This window comes from Herpailurus yagouaroundi, unplaced genomic scaffold, assembly GCF_014898765.1.
Source record: "Herpailurus yagouaroundi ecotype Mexico unplaced genomic scaffold, PumYag 77, whole genome shotgun sequence".
Lineage (NCBI taxonomy): Eukaryota > Metazoa > Chordata > Mammalia > Carnivora > Felidae > Herpailurus > Herpailurus yagouaroundi.
In genome coordinates, this window is record NW_024412388.1 from 85993843 (window position 1) to 86021007 (window position 27165).

Genomic DNA, 27165 nt, shown 5'->3' on the forward strand with positions numbered 1-27165 from the left:
ATATATATATATGTGTGTGTGTGTGTGTGTGTGTGAGTGTGTGTGTGAGTGTGTGTGTGAATGTGTGTGTGTTAGGTGGTGTTCAGGAAGATGGGGGTAGGAAGGATGCTTGTGAAATAAACATTTTATTTTCTATGAAAAAATTGTAAATTAAAAATTTGGAATCAGTAATGATTACAATCTCCTTGTGGATATTTGCATTTAAGATATCATCTTTTCTTGCTCTTGCTTTCAGAAAATAGGAAAATAACAACCAAACCTGATCCAAAGAAACACCTTAAGATTATTCAAGATCCTGAATACAGAAGGCTTGGCTGTACTGTAGATATGAACATTGCACTAGCAACTTTCATACCACATGAGTATGTTATGTATTTTTCCTACAAAATAAAGGATGATATTAGTTACAAACCTTCACGGCTAGTATTACTATTATGCTATTTCTTAGAATCCTGAATAGAAAATTAAATAAATGAATTTGCCATAATTCTACTCCTTCAAATGCATGATGCTTTCCTCTATTTTCTGTATGCTGGTCCGTGTTCCTATATGTGTACATAAAATTTTTTACAATTGGAAAACTTCTTCAGCTCTAATTAAGATCCTGATGAATATATTTAAATATATTCATCCACCCTTGTGAGAAAATGTTTAAATGTAGAATTTTAAAACCATTCAATATTAAGTGTGTATTGCTGTCTCTGCTCTAGCAATGGGCCAGCCGCAATTAATGAATGCTGTAACTGGTTCTGCAAGAGAATTGAGGAATTAAATTCAGAGAAGCACCAACTTGTGAACTATCATCAGGAACAGGTTTCACCTACTTTTGAACTACTGATTTTCTTTGAGTCTTAATAATGTGTGTTGTTGTTGGTTTTACTGACATAACTTCATTTAATGTGTTCTAGGCAGTTAATTGCCTCTTGGGAAATGTGTTTTATGAACGACTGGCTGGCCATGGTCCTAAACTAGGACCTGTCACTAGAAAACATCCTTTAGTTACCAGGTATTCCATTTTTGTTTTCTTCTCATTAAAGGTTAAAAATTGAAAATTGTATTTTACTTCTCAGTTTAATCTGAATGCTTCCTTTAATGTGTAACTCCAGTACATTTTTTAATTGAAATGGAAGTTTTGATTTGGTAGCTAGGCTTAATATTAATTAATTTTGTTAGTCCAGTGTTTAGAGAAACTATCATCACTATGAACCAATTTATAATCATTTACAATAATGTTTCTGGAGGACTGTGTACTTACTATACTTACTATAATGTCAATCAAATTGAACCAGCATTTAGCTCCTTATCTTGTAGGTCATGTGCAGCACAGATTAGGCAACTGAAGTGTAGTAACAGCTTTTACAAAGTAACATCAATACCTCAGTGATTTTCTTAGTAATTTTATGAGATTTTTTAAGTTATTATTTAAGATGTTAACCAGAGAATGCTATAATGCTAACTGTGCATTTCTCAAAGCTAGTAGATTTACTCAGAAAATCTTCTGGGGGTACCTGGGTGGCTCTGTTGCTTAAGTATTCTACTTTAGCCTAGGTCATGATCTCACTGTTCCCAAATTCAAGCCCCGTGTCAGGCTCTGTGCTGACAGCTCAGAGCCCAGAGCCTGTTTCAGATTCTGTGTCTCCTTCTCTCTCTCTCTCTCTCTGTGCCCCTCCCCCACTCACTTTCTATCTCTCTCTCAAAAATAAGTAAACATTTTTGAAAAATTTTTAATAAAAAAAAAGGAAATCTTCTGAAGGTTTTGACCTGTAATGAAGTTTATTTTCTATAGTGTCGAACTAATCTTATTTTATTTGCTAAGGAGGAAGTACTATATTTTGATAATACTAATTTAAATTGTTTCCAAAGAGTTTCTCCCTGTGGATTTAATACTTAATTGTATCTCCATAGATATTTTACTTTCCCATTCGAAGAAATGACCCTCTCCACAGAAGAATCTATGATTCATCACCCAAATAAAGCTTGTTTTCTGATGGCACATAATGGGTGGGTAATGGGAGATGATCCCCTTCGAAACTTTGCTGAACCAGGTATATCATTTTTGTTAACTTCTCTGTGGATAGGGAAAGAAAACTTTATGGCAAGCTCAAAATATAAACTATTTCGTTGACTTTTTTTCCCCACTAGGCTAATGGTTCTTAAAGTATTTCATCACAGAGGTGCCAGAAGTGCATGCAGTTTGAGAGAAGAGAAGGGATTGACGAAAAAGATGAGATTCATCTTTTCCTTTCCCCCTTCTTTCCCTCCTTCTCCTCATATGCTCAACTAGAATGGCTTTTACCTATTTTATATGATGGTTCTGCACAAGGTTTTATTTGGTCAAAAATTTAACCTATTGCATTTTTAAAATACATTTGACACTATTGCTATTACAATTATATTACCTTAAGAGATATTTCATTCAGTAGCCAAAGAGGTATTAAGGTATTTGAATAGCAGTTACACTAAATTCAGCTTTCAGGTTCCCTCTCTCTCCTAGCATTTTATTTTTCTACAGCTGTTTCTTTGCCAGGAAGAATTTTCTGGGGACCCATCAATATATTTGTTCTTTTTAACATTTCAGAAGTCTGTTTTAATGACATTAAATTTAATTCAAAAATATCATTTTTTAAAAAAGAATGTACTTTGGGTTTAAGTATCTCTGCATTCTCCTTTCTAGTTATTCTAAGTGAGAAAAGGCCTTCTGCCCTAGGCTGTGGATGTAATGTAACATTGGCAACAATGAGTAACAAGGTGGAAAGGCAGGTTTAAATGTTTTTGGTAAAACTCTATCTTCAAAGGGCCTGTGATACTACTGCTACAGTTTAACTTTCAGAAGCAACTTGAATTTTTGACATTAAGCACACATTTTTAGAAGAGACTGTAACAGAATTTTGGTGAAATAGATGTAAGATATAAAATAATGTTAACTTTGTAAAACTTTATAAATTTAGACGCCAATACCATTTTAGACATAATTTTAACCAATATATGGTTTGTGGTAGAAATAGTCGGTGTGATTTAAAAACAGCAGTATTTCCTTGAAGTAATTGTTTTTATTCTATTTCCTGACCCACTGAAAGCAAGCTCCTTTCTTAACAGGTTCAGATGTTTATCTAAGGAGAGAACTTATTTGCTGGGGAGACAGCGTCAAATTACGCTATGGGAATAAACCAGACGACTGTCCTTTTCTCTGGGCACACATGAAAAAATACACTGAAATAACTGCGACTTATTTCCAGGGAGTGCGTCTTGATAACTGCCACTCAACACCCCTTCACGTAGCTGAGGTACAGAAAAACAATTCATCTGCATTAAAAAAAAGAAATGTAGTGTTCTTTCCTCGTTTTCCTTAAATAAAACATGCAAATACGTGTTTCCTTTTGCTAGTTAGACACTGGCATTGAGTTGGTGGGAGTATTTAGCACTTTGGCATAATTTCACAATTGTAACAGAATCTTTTGATTCAGTTGCTATGGAATACTGGGCTATAAAATGTTTGATAGGTTAATATTTTTATTTTAATTTAGGGAAGTAGATCATATTGTCTCTGATAATATATACATAACCATACTGTCATGCATATTGTTAACATAGTATTACTATTTTATTATTAACTTTAAATAATATTTTAGTGGTATATAAATTTCAATTTGTCTTATCCTTGTTATTCTTAGTTTGCTTTTAATATGTTAATAGACACTGTGAAGTCACCTGTTACATATTATGCTATTATTTAAGCACTAACATTACAGCATATTGAAGCTAGTTTTAGCCTCTTTCAATCAATTTGTAATTAATTATTTTTAAAAGTGTAAGTGTAAACATAAAGGTTGTTTATCCTTCTTCGGGCTTTTTTACAGAAACTGAAACAGTGCCAAAATTTATAGCATTATCTTCTACCTAATACAGCTTTGAAAACACTTAAAATTTTCATCCCGTTTATAAGACCTTTGATAGCTTCCCAGTGACAACTTACTATTCTTTCGGAATGTGTGCATATCTGGAAAATACCTATTATTCTAAAGCCATATTATAATGAATATGTTTCAAGTCCTATGATGAAAAATTGACTTGATTTGGAAGACTTTAGTGAACATTAGTTAAGATGGTAGCACATTTTTTAGCTCCAAAAACTTGCAGAGGTCTTTTTCTTATTGTACTTTTAGCAACAGCCATATATACATATTTCTAAGGTTGTTATTACAACAAAACAGAAAATTAAAACTCAGTTTCCTTAATTTTGAGTTACAAAATCCTCTAGGATTTTACTTGTTAGCTGATAGAATTTCAATTTTGTTAACCTTTTTACAAATGTTACATGAAAAAAAATTGAAATTGATTTAATTTCTGACTAAGATTTTACTACCATCTGTAGGAAAAGCTAGCTTTAGTATGGTTCGTCAGACCTAATCTTTGCAATAGCTAAATGATTCACCATCAGGGAATTTCCTAATAATGGCTTAGTCAGCTGCCTGAAAATTAATAGTCTGGTTAGAGTATTAAAAACAAATGCACATAAAACAGGGGGAAAGCCTAGCAGAATCACAGCAGTATGGTTTACGTTTTTTAATGTGACACTAACATTTTTCTTCTTCCTTTTTTTGCCCCCCTTGTGTTTCTATATCTTTGCAAAATCTAATCTTCCTTTTTAACTGTTTTCTATTTATAAATTCTCTTGTTTCCTCTGTGTATTGGTCCGTTTTATGTTTTCTTACATGTGTACAATTAAATTTATTTGGAAATTCCTCTTGGATTTCCATTTTGTCTTGCTCCATGATATTTTCCTATGTCAAATCCATGCCTAGTTCTGCCTCCTTTCCTTCCCCACTACTCGCTTTTCTCTTTGTGTTACATGTGTGACTGTGCTTTTTGCAGTACATGTTGGATGCTGCTAGGAAATTGCAACCCAATTTGTATGTAGTGGCTGAACTGTTCACGGGAAGCGAAGACCTGGACAATGTCTTTGTTACTAGACTGGGCATTAGTTCCCTAATAAGAGGTAGGCTTGTTGATGTGTATTTCCCATCTGAAACTTTAGTTTTTGTTCAAGTAGATTCAAGGCATTTAATAGCTTTACATACAATGTTTAGTAACTTCCAACATAGTTAGTGTTCTTTTAAATACTCTATACAAAATTTTCTGTAACTCAGTCTGTTTTTATTAGGAAAAATTTCCACTTTGGGGAAAAATATCTCATTAAAAATTTTTTTCAATGTTTATTTATTTATCTTGAGAGAGGGAGACAGAGTGCAAGCAGGGGAGGGGCAGAGAGAGAGGGAGACACAGAATCTGAAGCAGGCTCCAGGCTCAGAGCTGTCAGCACAGAGCCTAACGCAGAGCTCAAACTGGTGACCCGTGAGATCATGAGTTGAACCCAAGTCAGAGGCTTAACCAACTGAGCCACCCAGGCGCCCCCAAAATATCTCATTTTTAAATTGAAAGACCGGTAGGATGAATTGATGACTCGTGAGCAAAAGTATTTTTTTGTTTTTGAAAATCTACAAATCTGTTTTTCATCTCTTACTTGGATAGATGATATAATCTTAGGTTTTTTCCCATAGATTTTATATAACCAACATCCTAATAAACAACATGTGTTCCCTTTTACCTACATAAGCCTTTTCTTCGGCTAAGTTATAGAGAAGACTTTTTTGTCACTTAAAGTAATAGACATTTGTTTAAATGTTTAAAGTAGTTTTATTTTTTATAATATTTATGTGGCCTTTGTTTGGAAAGTTAGTTATGATAAGAAACCTAACCTCTTCTGGACAATAATAATGAAGATTGTTAAAATATTTTGTAATGCTTTGCAGAGGCAATGAGTGCATATAATAGCCATGAAGAAGGGAGGTTAGTTTATAGATATGGAGGAGAACCTGTTGGATCCTTTGTTCAGCCTTGTCTGAGGCCTTTAATGCCGGCTATTGCACACGCCCTGTTTATGGATATTACCCATGATAATGAGTGTCCTATTGTGGTAAGCATCTAATCTCTTTCTTGTGTTTACTTATTTTGCTAAATTCATGTAGAGTTTAAGAAATGTAATGGATCAACATAGGAGAAAAAAAAGAGAGAGAGACACTAACCATAAAAGAGACTCAAGTATAGAGAACAAACTGAGGGTTGCTGGAGAGGAGGTAGGTGGGGGCATGGGCTAAATGAAATGGGTGATGGGTATTATGGAGGGCACTTGTGATGAGCACTGGGTGTTGTATGTAAGTGATGAATCACTCAATTCTACACCTGAAACTAATGTTACACACTGGATGTTAACTAACTGGAATTTAAATAAAAACTTGAAAAAGGAAAAATCAATAAATAAATGTTTTGATATTTAGTTCTCTGATACTTAGTGGCAATAATATCTACATACTTCAGAATCATGTCTTAGATTTATAAATGATTGTGGTACATAGTTTTTTAATGTTTTATTTGTTTTAAAGCATATGAATGTCTTATAGTGTGTAACTATGTATCCTTTACTTCACTTTGCATTTAAAAGAAAATAAACTTGGTTGTTTTTTTGTTTGTTTGTTTATTGTTCTCTAGCATAGGTCAGAATATGATGCTCTCCCGAGTACCACGATTGTTTCTATGGCATGTTGTGCTAGTGGAAGTACTAAAGGCTATGATGAATTAGTGCCTCATCAGGTGTGTTTGTGTGTTGTTTTTTTTTTTAAATCCACAATGGCCAACAACCTTGAGCACTTTTACCAGAAGTTCTCATTATAATTAAAATGTATATGGGGCGCCTGGGTGGCGCAGTCGGTTGAGCGTCCGACTTCAGCCAGGTCACGATCTCGCGCTCCGTGAGTTCGAGCCCCGCGTCGGGCTCTGGGCTGATGGCTCAGAGCCTGGAGCCTGCTTCCAATTCTGTGTCTCCCTCTCTCTCTGCCCCTCCCCCGTTCATGTTCTGTCTCTCTCTGTCCCAAAAATAAATAAATGTTGAAAAAAAAATTTTTTAAATGTATACATGGCTAAGTTTTAACTTTGTTCAGATTTCAGTGGTTTCTGAAGAACGGTTTTATACTAAGTGGAATCCTGGAGCATCGCCATCAAATACAGGTGAAGTTAATTTCCAAAGTGGAATTATTGCAGCCAGATGTGCTATCAATAAACTTCATCAAGAGCTTGGGGCCAAGGGTTTCATTCAGGCAAGAAACTAAATTTTTGTTAAGTTTCTTAAGGTTTAATTTCAGAGTAAGTCTTTCCAGTTTGAGTGCTAATGTGTTTTCTTTCTGTTTCTCAGGTGTATGTGGATCAGGTTGATGAAGACATAGTGGCAGTAACAAGACATTCGCCCAGTATTCATCAGTCTGTTGTGTCTGTGTCTAGAACTGCTTTCAGGAATCCTAAGACCTCATTTTACAGCAAGGAAGTACCTCAAATGTGCATCCCTGGTAATGCAATATATCCCTGGTATATTATGATTATATTACTTTGTTATATTAAATTGTAATTATATAGCATATATTATAACACATTGCAAGTATAGCTGTAGTTGAGAAAAAGAATTTGAAATTTTGGGTAAGTTGGGGCCCCTGGCTGGCTCAGGGTCGTGAGTTAAAGCCCCATGTTGGGTATAGAGCTTACTTTTAAAAAAGAATGGAAGAAAGGAATTAATTTGGGGGAACTTACATTTTTACAACATGGAACAAAACCTGGTCAGAAATATTCTCAAATATTAACATTTTTTGAGTTGTGAAATAGCCTTATTTTTATCTTAATACATTCCCATATTTCCTAATTTTTATAAAACCTACATGTATTTCTTTCATACCCAAGAAATATATGTGTACATTCATGTGTCTGTATGTATATTTGCGTGTGTGTATTTGTGTGTGTGCATGTAATAACCTACACACCTATATAAACCAAAGTAAAAAATAGTTTAATATTTAAGGCTCTTCATAACCCATCCTCAACTGCCTTACTAACCCTCTGTTACTCCACTATTTTAACCAGATAGATATTTTCATTGGTCCTCAAGTAGTCTTACTAACATCTATATATGTGTATTTTTCACATCTTTCAAGAACTAACGTTCCACCTCCCTTGAAAAACCTTTTCTAAGTACTCAGTAATTTTTCTCTTTTGTGAACATACAGCAATTATAGTCTTCCCATATCTCTTCTTTGATAATTATAAAATGCATCCCTGAGATATATCCTTATTATTGCTAGATTTTTTTCTAGATGTGTGTATTTTATCTCCTCACTTACTGTTATATATCATATATTCTAGCAAAACATTCTCCTGTGAGCATTAACAGCTATCCCAGTCTGTCAATTATAAGAATAGATGAAGATTCCTATAAAAATAATCATATTCTATGTCGGTTGCTAGTTGTTAAATATGCATAACTCCAATTTTTAAAAATTATCAACTTGAACAGTTTTAGGGTTAAATGTTCATTAGTTATTTTTAACTGTTTACAAGTGTATATTCAGTAATCTTGTCTAATTGTTGCTAATGTACATATATAGTTTTACATGGCTGGAATCAGTGTGGACAGTATTACCTCAGATTTTGTTTTGGTCACCAATCATTACTAAAATATCCCCATTTGGTCCACAAAATTGTGATTTTCATGATGTTCAATATTTCATATTTTATTATGTTAGTATCTATTTTTAATATTCTTTATATGTTTAGCGGTGTCTTATTTAAGTTTTGAATATACTTTAGGAATAATTTTTTTCAGAATAATTTTTTCTTTTAAACAAGCTCTTAGTGGGGCGCCTGGGTGGCTCAGTCGGTTAAGCATCCGACTTCGGCTCAGGTCATGATCTCATGGTCCATGGGTTCGAGCCCCGCGTCGGGCTCTGTGCTGACAGCTCAGAGCCTGGAGCCTGCTTCAGATTCTGTGTCTCCCTCTCTCTCTGACCCTCCCCCGTTCATGCTCTATCTCTCTCTGTCTCAAAAATAAATAAAACATTTAAAAAAATTTTTAAACAAGCTCTTAGTATGTATTTCGAGAAGTAGAATTTCTGGATCCAAAGGGTGCTGTTACCTATTGTCAGATTAATGGCTTAAAGCTTAAATTATTTAAATAATAAAATTCAAGTTTTATGTATCCTTTGACTCAGCACTTCTGTCCTAGGTATATCTCTGAACAACTCTCAGATATTCGGTTAGAAGACAGGGATGAGAATATATTTGGTATATTCATACAGTGGAATGCTATTTGGCATTTGAAATAAATGAGCTGCAGCTAATGTAGCAATGTGAACAAATCTAAAATATACAGTGTTGTTTAATAGAAAGCGAGTTGCAGAACTATGTATATAATCTGATTTCATTTTAATAAAGCTTGGAAATAGGAAAATAACCTGTTGTGTCGGGAAACAGACATATATAGAAAAAGTGCACAGGATCAGTGAACGCCAAACTGTAGATAGTAGTTACCTCTGAAGGAGAAGGAAAGGTACACATTTGTAATGTTTTCTTAAGCTAGGAAGTAGGACCTGGGTTTTTTAAATTTTTCCCTACTTTTTGTATTTCTGAAATTTTCCAATTCTTTTTTTTTTTTTTTAATTTTTTTTTCAACGTTTTATTTATTTTTGGGACAGAGAGAGACAGAGCATGAACGGGGGAGGGGCAGAGAGAGAGGGAGACACAGAATCGGAAACAGGCTCCAGGCTCTGAGCCATCAGCCCAGAGCCTGATGCGGGGCTCGAACTCACGGACCACAAGATCGTGACCTGGCTGAAGTCGGACGCTTAACCGACTGTGCCACCCAGGCGCCCCTCCAATTCTTAATACAAGTCTTCTAAGTGATTTATTTTCTCTCTGCTTAAAATTAGGAAGGTTATATATTGTTCCTGAGAGCTAAGCCATTATTACTTGAATAAGATCTCTTTTCAAATAAATATTTGTTAATTTATGTTTTAAAAACAAAAACATTGTGTGAAAAATGCATCTTGGGTACAATCATCTACCCTCAGACTGATATTTCATATTCAACTTTAAGTTATTTTAAAACCCTTTAGCAATTCCTAATTTCAGGTGGTTTAATATGAAATTTCATTAACATTTCATGTATTCCTAGGCAAAATTGAAGAAGTAGTTCTTGAAGCCAGAACTATTGAGAGAAATGCAAAACCTTATCGGAAGGATGAGAATTTCATCAATGGAATGCCAAATATCACAGTAGAAATTAGAGAACATATTCAGGTATTTGGGAGTCTAATCTCACTGCTGTATTTAACATTTTAAGGACATTAGAATTATTTGTTAAATGGTCTTATACAATTTTTTTCAAGCTTAGTGAAAGTAAAATTGTTAAACAAGCTGGAGTTGCCACAAAAGGACCCAATGAATATATTCAAGAAATAGAATTTGAAAACTTGTCTCCGGGAAGTGTTATTATATTCAGGTATGTTGGAATTCAAACTGTTGACTTTGTTTGTTTTTGGGTTTTTTTTTTTTTTAATGTCTATCTATTTTTTAGAGAGAGAGAGACAGAGTGCAAGCAGGGGAGGGGCAGAGAGAAAGGGAGACACAAAATCCAAAGTAGGCTCCAGGCTCAGAGCTGTCAGCACAGAGCCCAACATGGGGCTCAAACTCGTCAACCAAGAGATCATGACCTGAGCCGAAGTCAGACCTTAACCAACTGAGCCACCCAGGCGCTCCTTTGTTTGTAAAATTGATTATATATTGAGTTAATTTGGAATAAGTCATTCCTAAAAAGTAACTATTTTTTAATTAACATTTTCAGAGTTAGTCTTGATCCACATGCACAAGTCGCTGTTGGAATTCTTCGAAATCATCTGACACAGTTCAGTCCTCACTTTAAATCTGGAAGCCTTGCTGTTGACAACTCAGATCCTATATTAAAAATTCCTTTCGCTTTGTAAGTAGTTTATGGAGATTTGCCATTTTAATAACTGATCAGTTACCACAAGTCTGATTGAAGCAGTTTTTTATAAGAGTCCTCTATATCCTTGCTATTCACACGGTGGTCCAAAGGCCAGTAGTATCAGCATCATCTGTTATTAACATTTTGTCCTATTGCTTTATCATTTGTGTGTGTGCTTGCTTGTGCACTCTCTCACAGTCACGCACTCTCTATATGTAGCAATAGGTAGATACATGCAAACAGATACATACATCTCTATACACACACACACACATGCACATGTACACAATTTTTCTGAACTATTTGAGGCTAAGTTACATTCATCATATTCCTTACAACATCATTTTTTAAATGAGACTGTATTGGGGAGGTGGGCGGGGGAGGGGTGGGCTAAATGGGTGATGGGTATTAAGGAGGGCATTTGTTGTGATGAGCACTGGGTATTATATGTAAGTGATGAATCACTAAATTCTACTCCTGCTAGAGTTAACATACACTATGTTGCTAACTGGCTAGAATTTTTTTTTTAATTTTTCTTTAGTGTTTATTTATTTTTGAGACAGAGAAAGACAAGAGCTGAAACAGAGGAGGTTCAGAGAGAGGGAGACACAGAATCTGAGGCAGGCTCCAGGCTCCCAGCTGTCAGCACAGAGCCCGATGCAGGGCTCAAACTCACGGAGTGTGACCTGAGCCAAAGTCAGATGCTCAACAGACTGAGCAACCCAGGCGCCCCTTACTGGCTAGAATTTAAATAAAAATTTGAAACACACAAAAAGGGGGAGCATATTATTCTATTATTTGGCTATCCCCAAATTTATTTACTCAGCCTCCAGTTTTTGGACATCTAAACTACATCCAATAATTCCCTGTTATGTATGTTTTTTTTACATTCATCTTTGCCTGAATTCTTAGTCATTCCCTTACTATCTATTCCCTTACTAGGTGGTACCACATAATACCAAAAAATTTGGGTTTTGAAATTTAGAGTTGGCTTTCACTCCAGCTTCACTATTCCTAAAATAATCTTAGACAACATATTAAGATTTTCTTCATCTCAGTTTTTCCACCTGAAGAACTGGGCTGATAATAGCACCTACCTCTTAAATTTAGTAAGGGTTAAATAGGATACTGCATAGAAAGCACTTAACACTTGATAGCACATAATAAATGCTCCATATATGTTTGCTGTCATAAATACTAGGATAAATTTCCAGAAACGGAATTTCTTCATAAGGCTATCTCCACATATCTGAGGCTTTTAAAACTGCCAAACCTCCTCCAGAAAGATTTTATTCTTTCAGCTCTATGTAAGGGTGTCCATTACTTGACATTGTTACCAATTCTGAGTATATATCGTTACAATGTAATGTTAAGAGCCTAGAATATGGAACCAACCTGAATTGATTTCAGACTCTCATAGCTGTAAGAAGTAAGACCTTGGGCAAGCAACCTAATAGATATCAATATAGTGCCTCTTTTAAACAGTTATGATTATTTATGTAAAACACTTAGAACAGTGATTATAAGATGATGGTAAGTGATCGATGAGTGTTAGCTATTACTAATCAAATTTATAAACATAAACTACTTTAAAGTCACATCTTAATTTGTTTTAAATATTAGTTAAGCTAAATTTTTTTTTAAGTTTGTCTTTTTAGCAATCTCTACACCCAGTGTGGGTCCCGAACTCATGACCCTGAGATCAGGAGTTGCATGCTCCTCCAACTGAGCCAGCCAGGCACCCCCAAGCTAAATTTTTGTTGTTGTTCACTGGCTGTCCATGAAATATCATTTTATGTACCAGTCCATTTTTCTGTTGTGTTCAACTTTTTGTTTTTATAAGAGCTTTTATCATTAAGGATATTAGCTCCATTCAAACTATTGTTAGAAAAGTAGTTGCATTCTAAAAAAAAATCTGTGATGAAGCAATTTGGTGTTTCTGCACAGTACTTATAAAATGAATATTCATCCTCAGACCTACTCAGGTTATTTTGGGGCAAGGCCAAGAAATATGCATTTTAATAAGCTCATGGGAATTCATATGCAAGTTCACTGGCTACGTGTTGAAAAATATTGCCCTAGAATGGAGTTGATACTGAGACTGCTGACTGATTTGGTCAAACTTGATTCACAGACTGCAGATGAAGGAGAAGTCAGTCCCAGCTGTGGGGACAGAGTCTAGGCAGAGACAGGGAATAAAGCACAGCCAACAATAATTTTCTAAGCTGAGGCAGAACTAAAAGAGAAGGAAGGAAGTACATTCAAGAGGATTATGTGTTCACATACAACTCAGGAGGATTTGTGTTCAGTTAGGTAAAATGAAATGACTAAACAGCTAGAATTGCAAGAAAGTAGAGTTTTTGGTTGTATTCAGGTGTAGTCAGTAATACAGTCTCACTGCTACCTGGACAAAGGGAAACCAAGGCCATGATAGACACTTCCTTCCAACTACTATCAAGAAGCATCTTTATCTAAGAAAATCCTGGTTTCCTGAATAACCCAACTAAAGGGTAATGCAACCTGCGGAAAGGAGAAAAGGAAAAGGAGAGAAATGCTACCTGATTTCTAAGGTGGTTAACTGTGACTTTTGATTATCCCTTTACTAGTCTTTCAGAAGTATTTTGATTTCAAGATAATTAGCATAAAAAGCTATTGATGTCCCACATAGAATATAAAGAAACAACTAAGCTCAACTAGAAAGATTAAAAAAGTAAATTTGTGAGAAAAAAGTGGTAGCAACCAAAAAATTTTCTAGCATACTCTAAGTAGTAAAATTTGACACTTCATTTTTTTTTTTTTTTTTTTTGCTTGGAAGAAGTGTTACTTCTAACTGAATTTTTAGCATGTTTTATCTTTAAACTACTATTCATAATGAATATTGTTTATAATGTATATCATAATGCCAAATTCCTAAAACATATATTGAATCATTATGGTTATGATTCAGATTTTCCTCTTTAGTTTTATTGACAGCAAGTGAAATTTTACTGTATTTAACCAGTTCTCTTTATTTTCCACTTCTTAGTATTGCTTCTAAATTAACTTTGGCTGAGCTGAATCAGGTACTTTACCGATGTGAAGCAGAAGAACAAGAAGATGGTGGAGGCTGTTACGACATCCCAAACTGGTCATCTCTTAAATATGCAGGTCTTCAAGGTAAGCAAATGCAAGGATAGTTAAATCTTTGAAGGGTTTTTTTAGGGTCATATGGTGTCTTCTTTATGGAAATAGGAGTCCAGGCTCAGAATTTGACTGCTTAGGTTCAAATTGTGGCTCTGCCAGCTAGATCTCCAGCAAGTAACTTCCCTTTTCTCTGCTCCAATTTCTGCCTCTATAAAATGTGAAAAATATTGTCTAATTCATAGGGCTTTCTTGAAGACTAAATGAGAAGATTTATTTGGTCCCCAAATGGGACTAGGTTGTAACTATTATACATTCATCTTTCTTTTTCATCTAATTGGAAGTTTTGTTTCATTGCATATTTGTCTTATCCTACAAAGAGAACTTATAATAAAATATTAAGTAGTTGTAAGACAGAACATAGGAGCTAAATATTTAATTATCAGTTTAACCCATCTGGTTGGAAATATTTTCTTGGATGTTTGTCCGCAAAATTTGGTTTATCACACGTGTTCCTGGTTCATATAGGATCCCATGTATCATGCCTCCTTTGCAACTGCTTATTTTCTTTGTCCATCTAACCCATCTTTAAAGATGAATTCAGGGGCGCCTGGGTGGCTCAGTTGGTTAAGCGGCCGACTTCGGCTCAGGTCATGATCTCAAGGTCCGTGAGTTCAAGCCCCGCATCGGGCTCTGTGCTGACAGCTCAGAGCCTGGAGCCTGTTTCAGATTCTGTGTCTTCCTCTCTCTGACCCTCCCCCGTTCATGCTCTGTCTCTCTCTGTCTCAAAAATAAATAAACGTTAAAAAAATTTTTTTTAAATAATAAATAATAAAGATGAATTCAATTCTTACATTTTCCACAAAGCATTCCTTAACTATTAATTTTCACAGTTATTTCTTTGTCCCCTAGATACCCATTGTATTAATTTATTATTCCTCTTACTTGGCCCTTGGAATATATTGAGTATTTTAGTAATTAGCACAACGTGTTTTGTGAATCTTTATTGTTGTGGTTAAGAATGGGCTCTAGGGATGCCTGAGTGGCTCAGTTAGTTAAGCGTCCAACTCTTGGTTTCTGCTCAGGTCATGATCTCACAGTTTCCAGAGTTGGACCCTGTGTTGGGCTCTGTGCTGGCAGCATAGAGCCTGCGTGGGATTCTCTCTCACTCCCTCTTTCTCTGCCCCTCCCCCCACTTGCTCTCTCTGAAAATAAATAAATAAATTTGGGGGAAAAAAGGATTTAGAACCAGACTTGCTGGTTCTATACTAACTAGCTGTATAACCTTAGAGTAAGCTCTCCATGGTTCAATTTTCTCATCTATAAAATGGAAACAGTACTAGTGCCTACCACAAGGATTAAATGAGATAATACACGTAAAGCACTTAGACAATGCTGGGTTCATAGTTAGTACTTGGTGGTTATTAGCTTTAAAATTCCACTAAGGGGCGCCTGGGTGGCTCAGTCAGTTAAGCGTCTGACTTCAGCTCAGGTCACGATCTCGCAGTCTGTGAGTTCGAGCCCCGCGTTGGGCTCTGGGCTGATGGCTCAGAGCCTGGAGCCTGCTTCTGACTCTGTCTCTCTGTCTCTGCCCCTCCCCCGTTCATGCTCTGTCTCTCTCTTTGTCTCAAAAATAAATAAACGTTAAAAAAAATTTTTTTTAATTCCACTAAGTAGATTGTACCTTGAGAAAAAAGAATGTTTGCCTTTTTTGCATTCTTGTTTTTTAGCTTTTATACTTTCTACAAAACTAAGCACATAAGAACTGTCAGTAAATTTCAGATTTTTGTACTTATGACACTTTTTTCTAAAACAGTCTCACTTTCAACACATAATGTTTTGTGCTGTGAGAAATAAAGAAATGTATATGTTACCAGTCATAAACAGCTATTCATTCCATTTTCACTCCGAGCTGTTGAACACCTGCTACTTGACAGAAAAGACTTCCATGAACTTTTTTTTTTTTTTTAATGTTAATTTTTTATTTTAGAGAGAGCATGAGCAGGGGAGGGGCAGAGAGTGAGGGAGACAGAATCTGAAGCAGGCATCAGGCTCTGAGCTGTCAGCACAGAGCCAGATGTGGGGCTTGAACTCATGAACTGCGAGATCACGACCTGAGCCGAAATTGGACGCTTAACCGACTGAGTCACCCAGGCGCCCCTCCATGAACTTCTTTTCTTTCCTTTCTTAGAGTTAAGTCTAGTTCGTTACTAACTCTGTCCTGATTTATTTTTTTCTTTATATCAATCCCTTTTTTCTCTGACAGTTTAGTGTTTCCAACATTCCACTGAATATTTCTAGCAGGCTCTTGATGGCAACATTCAGGGTGCCTGGGTGGCTCGGTCGGTTGAGTATCAGACTTCAGCTCAGGTCATAATCTCACTGCTTGTGTGTTCAAGCCCAATGTCAGGTTCTGTGCTGACAGCTCAGAGCCTGGAGCCTGCTTCAGATTCTGGGTCTCTGTCTCTCTTTGCCCCTCCCCCGTGCTTACGCACGCACGCGCTCTCTCTCTCTCTCTCTCAAAAATAAATAAACATTAAAAAAAAATTTTTAAATAGCAATATCCAGTTACATCAAACCAACCAACTTCACTGACTTTCTCTCCCCTAAGCCACATTCCCTTTCTCTTCTTCTCTACTTCTTACAATAATACATACTCAGTCATGTTGGAATCCAGGAATCTATTTTTGGATCCATCCCTCTTATCTTCACTATTTAATCAGTGATTATGACTATGGATTTTTTTCTGTGTTCTCTGTGATATGCCATATTCTTTTATTTTCATAGTTAGCACCCTATTCAAAGACTAAGTCCCGTCTGCAAAACCAAGTAACCTGTTTTCCAACCTCTTGTTACCTCTTCCACAAATCATCCCATCCCATTGATATATCAGATCTCTTTTTCTAAAACGCTGCTCCATCATGTCACCATTATTAAACAAGCGGAGCTCACATTTGCTGAGCAATGTTTGCCTTCCCTTAAAATACTAGGGCAAAAGTGAAATGTTATTTTATACTGTCTTGTTTTCTAGTTGTTTTTTTTTTAATGTTTTAAGCTTTGTTTCCCAAAGAAGGTTGTAAAGGCCCTTGAGAGAAAGAACTACATCTTAAATTTATATAATTATTTTTTCAATTTCTCGAGACATGCTACATACACAGTAAAATTAAATTCTAAATATATAAATAAATGTAGTCAAAGTGAACGTGGTGAGGCTATTAATATAATATTTTTAAGGTGGAAATTATTGCATTATTGGGCAACCAAAGAAGTGCTATTGTTCTGTCATTGAAATAACAGACTCTGCTATGTATGCATAGGAATTCTATGAGTTTCTGTTGAGTATTACTTAAGGATATGCCCATATATTCACCTTGATGGTTTGTTTAGTCCCAGCTAGCTCTTGTTATATTTCAAAGATTCTCTCCAAAGCCGGCTTTGTTATTATTGTTACCAGAGATGTTCTTGTTCTCTCTGAAACCAGTCCTGTGATTGCCTGAATAGTAATGAATCTACCACTTTCCACTATGAGAAGACACAGACTTACCAATTTTTCCCCAGTGCCTTAGGCTAAGGAAACTATGACATGTAGTTGCCTTTGAATATTATAATATTCAAATTCAAAAGAACAAAACAAGTCCCAGAAGTTAAGCATCTTGGAAAGCTCGGCATAGCTCCTATGACAGTAGTCCCCTTCAGTATGTCTTTGTATCTTGGGCCCAGCCACTGTTGCCACACTTATCTCCAACCACGGGAAGTGCCACTGTGGTCTTTGCAGCCCTTGTGTCTACGTCTATATGTGTTCACCCTAAATCATTAGAGACAGCAGTAGTCCAGGCTATGGGAACAAGTTGCCTCTGCTAATAACAGCATGATATTTCTATGAATTTTCAGGATTAATGTCCGTCTTGGCAGAAATAAGACCAAAGAATGACTTGGGGCATCCCTTCTGTGATAATTTGAGATCTGGAGATTGGATGATTGACTATGTCAGTAACCGGCTTATTTCACGGTCAGGAACTATTGCTGAAGTAAGTAAAGCTATGTTCTAGCTGAAAAAAACAAGGACACAAATAAAAATTATATTACTATGGTATCTATAAAATTAACATTGTTTTCTGAAATATTTCCCTCCCTTCTTCATCATCTTCTGATTCTAATAAATGGAAATCTAGTGGATTATTAGATAATAGATGCATGTTTGGATTTACCTCTTAAAATGCATCCAGCCTGTAAACACACCGAGTTAACTTCTAAAATTATTTTTATGACAGGTTGGTAAATGGTTGCAGGCTATGTTCTTCTACCTGAAGCAGATCCCACGTTATCTTATCCCATGCTACTTTGATGCTATACTAATCGGTGCATACACCACTCTTCTGGATATAGCATGGAAGCAGATGTCAAGGTATATCCAACAAAGCTTGAGTAAATAGGCATGCTTGTGTAGAAACTGTATGCAGTCAGTTTATACACACATTTGAAAGACCAAAACGTAAGGAATTGTCATAGACTCAGAGGTGAGAGTCTGTAAGTGGATAATAAATATATTTGCATCCTTTAATCTGGAGCATATAAAAACAAACATCCCCATTAAAATCTGTTCAGTAAAGCTAAAAAAACATGTTCATGAGAAAATTTAATTGTTTTATATTACTTGTTTCTGTTTACTCATTGACTTGTTACGTTAATGGATATAAGTTTAGAATATGCATACAAAATATGCCTGGGTAGCTCAGTCAGTTAAGCGTCAGACTTCAGCTCAGGTCATGATCTCACAGTGTGTGAGTTCAAGCCCCGCGTCAGGTCCTGTGCTGATAGCTCAGAGCCTGGAGCCTGCTTTGGATTCTGTGTCTCCCTCTCTGTCTGCCCCTCCCCTGCTCGTGCTCTGTCTCTCAAAAATAAATAAAAATGTTTTTAAAAAAAATTTTTAAAGAATATGCATATATAGTTCTTTTTCTAATTTTTCATTAACTAAGAAAAAAGTTATTCTGTTATTATGAATGAAATCTGCCTTTAGTGATGAATTTCCCTAAAATGAAATTACAGATCTAATGTGCCACTGAAGAGCCACCAAATTGATTTGGGCATAATTTCAGAAAGAACAGAACTTCAGCCCTTCCTTCCATTTGGCACAACAAGGTCATGGACTTAAAGCCAGTTGTAATACTGGGTAAAATGAAAGCAGTTCTGAAATCTAACCAAATTGAAAATGTTTTCAACTAGTATTACCATTTTTACACATCTGCGTAGAGAGACTTTGAAAGAAACCAAATAAAATGACACTGCTAAATAATTTTGAAATAGTAGGTATGCAAGATGAGTAAGTTCTAGAAATGTGCTGTGTACCATTGTGCCTGTAAATAGCAGTATTGCATTGTACACTTAAGATCTGTTGAGAGTAGATTTCAAGTATGTGGTATGAACACCACAATTTTGCATTTCTACAAATAATATTTTTAAGTGTATTTATTATTCGAGAGGAAAGAGAGAAAGAGAGAGAATGTGCACAAGAAGGGGAGGGGCAGAGAAAGGGAAAGAATCCCAAGCAGGCTCAGCACAGAGCCTGACTCAGGGCTCAATCTCACGAACCATGAGATCATGACTTGAGCCAAAATCAAGAGTAAGACACTCAGCTGACTAAGCCACCTAGGTGCCCCTCTACAAATATTTTAAACTCGGTCACTTTGTTACAGCTTTGTTCAGAATGGTTCTACCTTTGTGAAACACCTTTCACTGGGATCAGTGCAAATGTGTGGAGTAGGAAAGTGCCCTTCTCTGCCACGTCTTTCACCTTCACTCATGGATGTGCCATATAGGCTAAATGAGATCACAAAAGAAAAGGAGCAATATTGTGTATCTCTAGCTGCAGGTAAGAAATTACATACAGGTTAAAATGTGTCAGTCAATATTTTTTCAAAGAGGAAAAGCTATGGGGAAATGACTAATTTTTTAAAAAAACTCATGATGTTACCCAAGATTTTATGTGACTGCTTAGTAAAATTCCATAGCTATTCACTTGTAAAACTAACAATTGTGCTTACTATTTAATTAATACTGTGCAACAGACATTTATTTGTGTGTTTTCATTGTGGCTCATTAATCCTTTTCTTCTGCATGTTTCTATTTTTTCCAACTCTGAGTATTTTGTATTTTTTTTTATCAGATTTGTTTTACTACTCTTTTACATTATATTATACTTCTTTCCCAATTTAAAACATTAACTCAAGGGGCACCTGGGTGACTCAGTTGGTTGAGCATCCAGCTTCAGCTCAGGTCATGATCTCGCGGTCCATGCCGTGAGTTCGAGCCCCACATCGGGCTCTGTGCTGACAACTCAGAGCCTGGAGCCTGCTTCTGATTCTGTGTGTCCCTCTCTCTCTACCCCTCCCCTGCTTGCTTTCTGTCTCCCTCTCTCTCTCTCTAAAAAATAAACAGTTAAAAAAATTAACTCAACCTTGCAAATTACCAAGAGATAATTGGAAGATCCTCTACATGTTACAAAACACAAAACAAATGTTAAATAATTTTTATTATGTGTCTAATTGCAATAAAATTCTTTCAACTCTATTTGTTGGCATCCTTTCCTGCAAGTAGTATTAAAACCTGAATCAAGGGGCGCCTGGGTGGCGCAGTCGGTTAAGCGTCCGACTTCAGCCAAGTCACGATCTCGCGGTCCGTGAGTTCGAGCCCCACGTCAGGCTCTGGGCTGATGGCTCGGAGCCTGGAGCCTGTTTCCGATTCTGTGTCTTCCTCTCTCTCTGCCCCTCCCCCGTTCATGCTCTGTCTCTCTCTGTCCCAAAAATAGATAAACGTTGAAAAAAAAAAAAAAAAAAAAACCTGAATCAAGAAACAAATCTCAGTAAGCAAAATAGGCTAAAGAACAGGCTTTTATTTTCTTTTTAATTTTTTCAAGCTATTTCTAGAAAGTGCTTAATACTTAACACCACTGAATTTAAAACTTTCCAAACTAAACTGAAAAATACCAAATTGCAGGATGAGAATAATAGTAGTTATGTGATTTCCTCTGTTTACCCTTAAATTTGCATCTACTCAGACTAAGAAAAGACTTCTTAAGACCTGACAACTAAAAAAGAAATTAACTTTTCATTTAGAATGATCATATGAATCCTCTGAATGTTTTAATTATATAATCATGTTTTAGATTTTCACTCAATATCATCTCCTCCTGGTACTTAATTTCCCCTGTGAATTCATGCAGATGCTCATGAAACTGAACTGGGTCATTGTGGAAAAAAAAATGATATGCAGAATTTGGTTTTAAAGCCCACTGCTTAGAAGCCTATTGCACAGTATAGTGATCTCAACATTCTTGACTATGCACTGCTATTGTTAAGCACTCCCAAAATAAATATACTGATATACTGGTATCATAACTGGTATATTGATATGTTATGATATCGGATATAATCTTGTACAGTGTAAAATAAAAATAGAAACTAAAAAGGTAATGGGGCACCTGGGTGGCTCAATCAGTTAAGCATTTGACTTTGGCTCAGGTCATGATCTCATAGTTCATAAGTTCAAGCCCCCCCATCAGGCTCTGTGTTGTCAGCTCAGAGCCTGGAGCCTGCTTCAGATTCTGTGTCTCCCTCTGTCTCCCTGCCTCTCCCCCACTCACACTCTCTGTCTGCCTCTCAAAAAATAAATAAATGTCAAAAAAAAATTTTAAGAAACCAGAAAGGTACGTTGATAAATATAAATAGAAGTTTTGATATTTCCTTCTAGTATCCCAAGAGACTGTTCTGTATGCTACATACTAACAAAAAACAGAACTGTGCTCATTTTTGCAGATAGGTTTTTGGGGGTTCATTTTAAAATGAATACCAAGGTCTTTGGTGACAATAGTACCAAAAAAAATTATAATTGTAAACTTGTATAATAATTGACAAGGTAGAAATCACTCAGAAGATATGTGGTAAGTCCTATACTCTTAGAGGTCAAAAGGTTAACGCTAACATTTCCACATATCAGTGCTAGAGATTTTATAGTTTTGACTTCTTCCCAAAGACAAATTGCCTGTACTTTAGGGCATAACAACTCAAATTCACCCTTAAATCTATCTATACTCATAATTTATTCAAAGTGTTAAATGGGTTAAAGTACCAGGAAGTCTGTGTGGCATAGAGTGGTATTATAGATGTCCACTGTCCTCATCATCATCAAAGTTACAATCATCAACCATATATAAACCATATATTAATAAACAACCATGTGCAAATAATACACAAAGTGTTTAGAGAAATTTTGTACCATTATTTTAGAGACAATGTAGAAAAGAAACGTCTAATATTGCCTTTAGTTCTGATCCTTCTTAATAGAAAGTAATGTCGACTCTCCAAGAAGGCAAAGACCCAATAAGCAGAAACTTAAATTGTGAAGTATACTTAGGAATGGCCAAAATTTTCTTTTATCTCAGTCAAATTCTTTCACTTCTCAACTTACCTTTTTTGAAAAATGTTTATTTATTTATTTTGAGAGAGAGAGATTGCGCCAGCATGGAGAGAGAGATCAGAGAGAGAATCCCAAGCAGGCTCTGAGCTGTCAGCACAGAGCCCAACGTGGAGTGATCTCACGAATCGTGAGATCATGACCTGAGCAGAAATCAAGAGTCACATGCTTAATTGACTGAGCCACCCAGGCACCCCACAATTTGCCTTTTATAATTAGTCTTTTATTTCATTCATTCAATACATTTTTATAATTTTTTCTTACCAGTTACAACTTTTAGCAATAGATATAGTTTGGTAAACAAGCCAGATAAGGTTTCTGTTGTCGTGAATCTTATTTTCCACTATGGAGAGACATTTGTTCATTCAACAAACCAGAAAACAAGCAAACAAGATAATGTCATATAATGTTAAGTGTTTAGAAGATAGTTATGAATGAACACTGTGTACATTTTTTTTTTATTTTTTTTTCAACGTTTATTTATTTTTGGGACAGAGAGAGACAGAGCATGAACAGGGGAGGGGCAGAGAGAGAGGGAGACACAGAATCGGAAACAGGCTCCAGGCTCTGAGCCATCAGCCCAGAGCATGATGCGGGGCTCGAACTCACGGACCACGAGATCGTGACCTGGCTGAAGTCGGACGCTTCACCGACTGCGCCACCCAGGCGCCCCTACATTTTATGTCCTTAGTTTTCCCTTCCTGAAAAATGTGTTGCATTTATGCTTTAGCATAGTTCTTTTTTTGAGTGGAATGCTGATTTCCTTTACTTTTCACTGATCATTGTTTTTGGTACCAATAAAGATAACAATATATTCTTTACTTGTTTTATAAGAAACCAAACTCAATCTAAAAGTTGTAGATTTTATCCATCAATCACCCTATCTTATCTCATGCATAAAGGCTGTAGTTACCTAGAATGTTCAAGTTATTTAGCACCTGAAATCCTTATTTTCATTTATAAAAACTGGCTAACAAAGTCTAACACTTTTAAGTTGTTTTGAATTAATGGGAAATTTGGTATTAAAGTTTGTCTCTAGACTGATCGATTAATAAACATATTTAATTATATATCAGTAAGGTAATCATTTTGTATTTAGAGTGATTTCTTACCTTTAAATTGCAGGTGGAATCTTTTCAAATATATCATTAACATTATATGGCGCAGCTGTCTTTTTCTTGAGCTTATCTGTTCTCATATCTGGAGAGTGTACTTTTCACTTTATTAAACTTTCCCACTTGTGTTACTCAAAATATATATATATATAATTAACACTGTATTGTTTGTTTATATGTTAAATACTAGATCTCTGATTTCAATTTAGCTTTAACTTATTAAAAGAAAGTTTATCTTTAAAGTTTAAAGACTCACATTCTAATCAATTCAGGTAAGTATCCCTCTCGTCCTTGATTCTTAATATCTTCAAAATCATGGATTCCCTTAAGAAAGTAATAAGAATATGGAACCTCATCACACAAAAGTTGATGTGGGTATAAATACATCACACATTTTGCATATAATTTTAGAGGGCTTGCAGACTCCCTATAGCTTATTCTTGTCCCCCACGCTTAAAGCAACTGGCCTATAGTAATGGAGTTCATAGGGGCTTGGGTGTATTATTAATATATTACTTTGTTGTGTTTTCTATTAGGTTTACCTCATTTTTCTTCTGGTATTTTCCGCTGCTGGGGAAGGGATACTTTTATTGCACTGAGAGGTCTACTGCTGATTACTGGACGCTATTTGGAGGCCAGGTAGGAGATCTCTAAAGAGTTGGAGTGCAAGTTTGTGTCTAAATGTTTTTCACATGCTCTTCAAACCTTCCTCCTTGCCAACTATTTGTAACAGTTGGGAGGTAGGTTTTCCTTAGGTGTTTTTTTTTTTTTTAATATTTTTTAATGTGTATTTACTTTTGAGAAAGAGAGAGAAAGAAACAGAGTATGAGGGGGGAGGGGCAGAGAGAGAGAGAGAGAGAGAGAGAGAGAGAGAGAGAGAGAATGAATCCGAAGCAGGCTCCAGGTTCTGAGCTGTCAGCACAGAGCCTGACACTGGACTCGAACTCACGAGCTGTGAGATCATGACCTGAGCTAAGTCAGACGCTGAACCGACTGAGTCACCCAGGTGCCCCTATTTTATTTTATACATGTTCATTTAATAAGATCACAGAATTTCAAAGTAGTGAAAATTTTTGAAGTTACTAAGTTCTAGTCCTTCATGTTATAGGTCAGGTTATCTTCAGCATTTGCTAATTGATTTCAGTAAAACTAAAAAATATTTAACCATGTTACTAACATCACTCACTAAAGAATAAAACTTCTGTGCCTGAATTAACTATAAGAACTCAGATTCACCTTTAGGTAAAATTTGAATTTTATCATTTTTTTCCTTCTATAATGAACACTGAGTCCTGTAGAAAGAATTGTAGTATCAGCTTTTCCTCTATCTGTTGTCAGGCCTTGGAACCTCCAGTTTTATGTTTTTTTAGATTTAAAATAGTGTTTCTTAGTGTCACAATCGTATGAATGGAACTACCAAAGGCAGAAAAGAGAGGCTATTATAGCAGTGCTGCTCAAATGAGCACAACTCAGTGCCACCAACCAGCAGTGTCACCATCATCTGAGGACTTGTTAGAAATGTAAATTCTTGATCCTTATGCTGGACCTCCGAATGTGGGGATAGAGAGGGCAGAGTACCAGGTAGAAATCTGTGTTTTCCAGGTGATTTTCAGCAGCCCAAGGCTAAAGTTTGACAGCACTGCTCTACAAGTTAAAACTTTCAGCAAAAAAAGCATTTATATGATAACTTGTTTTGATGTCATTCAGAAAATAACTGTCATTGCCTCTTCAAATGACAAAAGTTTTGTTTTCAATCCTTTTAAAATTGAAAATTTCTAAGTAGGCATCTGAAATGTATCATATTCTTCCCTGCTAACCTAATATAATAAGATCATTTCTTATTGACTAAAGAGACCATTGTGGGGCTGTAGAGATTTGGGATGCTGTTTGCTTCTTCCCCAAATGCTCTAAATTACCATGATTAAAAAGTAGGAAATGGAACATCAGAATTCAGCACAATGGCTAAGAAATTGGGTTTCAGCCAGACTGCCAGGTTCTAATCCTGGTTCCAAACTACCAGCTGACACATTATTTATCTTTGTTGTACTCTCCGTAAAATGGTGATAGTACTTAACCTACAGGGGTTTTGTGAAGATTAAATGAGCTATACAGTTATAGCGTCTAGAACAGTATCTGTCACATACGTTACACAAATGTTAATTTTTTAATCATTATTATCATTTTCATTGTTATCTGGGCTCTCAATTATCACTTCTATATACTACCAACAATTTCTCCTTCTCAATTTCACATATGACTGTCTAGATCAGGGGTCAATGAAATATGGCCTACCGCCTATTTTGTATCACCTGGGGCAAAGAATAATTTTTACCTTTTTAAAGAGTCATTTAAAAAAGAAGAATACATGATTGAGACCATATATATGGCCAACAAAGCCTAAAATATTTACTTTCTGGTCCTTTATAGAAAAAAGGTTGCCTACCCTGATCTAGATGATTCCAAGAGGATAATGTATGTGTTAGGGTAGTACTAGCTGCTATATAAATTATAAACTCTTAGGGCACATGGGTGGCTCAGTCGGTTAATCATCTGACTTTGGCTCAGGTCATGATCTCATGGTTTGTGAGTTCGAGCCTCACATCAAACTCTGTGCTGATGGCTTGGAGCCTGGAGCCTGCTTTGGATTCTGTGTCTCCCTCTCTCTCTCTCCACCTCCCCCGCTCACACTCTGTCTCTTTCTCTATCTCAAAAATAAATATTAAAAAAAAAATGTTTTTTCTTTATAAACTTAAATGGTTTTTCACAGACGAAATTTATTTCTTGCTTCTCGCCCCAAATGGGTGTTCAGGAGGCAGCTTTCCACATAGTGATTCAAGGATACAGGCTCCTTCATCTTGAGGATCGACCATCTCCCAGGGCCTCTGAGTACTACTCTCCAATCAGCTGGCAGAGAGGGAAAGAGCCTAAGGAAAATGCACCTGTTCTGTGTACTTAACATACATCAGTTCCATTCACATGTTTGCCTTAGAATCCAGTAATCTGGTCACAGCCAGCTCTAAAGTAGGTTGGGACATGGGGGAAAGCCATTTTGGTGGACACATGGCTATCTCTACCACAGAGAGTTCTACTTCCTCCTTCTGCAGAGATATTCATGGACAGAAGTCTTTGTATTCAACTTTCAAGTGTGTGACATTGTTCTGGATGGCTAAGATTGCTGCATTCTGACCTTTTATTAATTGGAACTGTCACTATCCATACTAACACTTTTGTGCTGCAGGATATAAGAAGGATTTTTATTGCACTATTATTTAAGAGACAGGCATTAAACTGAGACACAAAACTAATTAAATTTCCAAATGGTTTAGCCAAAAAGCACTGAGGCCAGACATTTTAAATGACTTTTCCTAGGTCATACAGATGGCAATGCTAGGTTTTAAATCTCAGTCTTCTTATTTCTTACGTCTTAGATTTTAGAATGCAATATGCCATCTTACGAAGTTGTCATTTGGTATATGACAGTACAATAATACTTTAAAAGATGTATTCTCTACCAGTTTTTGAAAATAAATCATGATTTTCAAGGTCAACTTTTACTCATTTATTTTCTTACATATTTGCTTTGCTCTTCATATCTTCATATTT

The 27165-nt window shown here is 35.9% G+C and overlaps 1 protein-coding gene across 2 annotated transcripts in view; it reads left to right on the forward strand.

The window, feature by feature from the left end:
- Nucleotides 1-27165, forward strand: part of AGL (amylo-alpha-1,6-glucosidase and 4-alpha-glucanotransferase) — an 83562-nt gene that overhangs the window by 32907 nt on the left and 23490 nt on the right. For both annotated transcript variants that reach the window (XM_040471074.1, XM_040471075.1), the window contains exons 8-25: nt 236-362; nt 711-813; nt 909-1006; nt 1906-2045; nt 3097-3284; nt 4873-4996; nt 5811-5974; nt 6547-6648; nt 6996-7151; nt 7247-7397; nt 10049-10173; nt 10263-10375; nt 10718-10852; nt 13884-14014; nt 17870-18006; nt 18250-18383; nt 19672-19847; nt 24099-24201. In XM_040471074.1, coding sequence (XP_040327008.1) covers nt 236-362; nt 711-813; nt 909-1006; nt 1906-2045; nt 3097-3284; nt 4873-4996; nt 5811-5974; nt 6547-6648; nt 6996-7151; nt 7247-7397; nt 10049-10173; nt 10263-10375; nt 10718-10852; nt 13884-14014; nt 17870-18006; nt 18250-18383; nt 19672-19847; nt 24099-24201 — 2407 coding nt within the window. The remainder of the gene's footprint in view (nt 1-235; nt 363-710; nt 814-908; nt 1007-1905; nt 2046-3096; nt 3285-4872; nt 4997-5810; nt 5975-6546; nt 6649-6995; nt 7152-7246; nt 7398-10048; nt 10174-10262; nt 10376-10717; nt 10853-13883; nt 14015-17869; nt 18007-18249; nt 18384-19671; nt 19848-24098; nt 24202-27165) is intronic.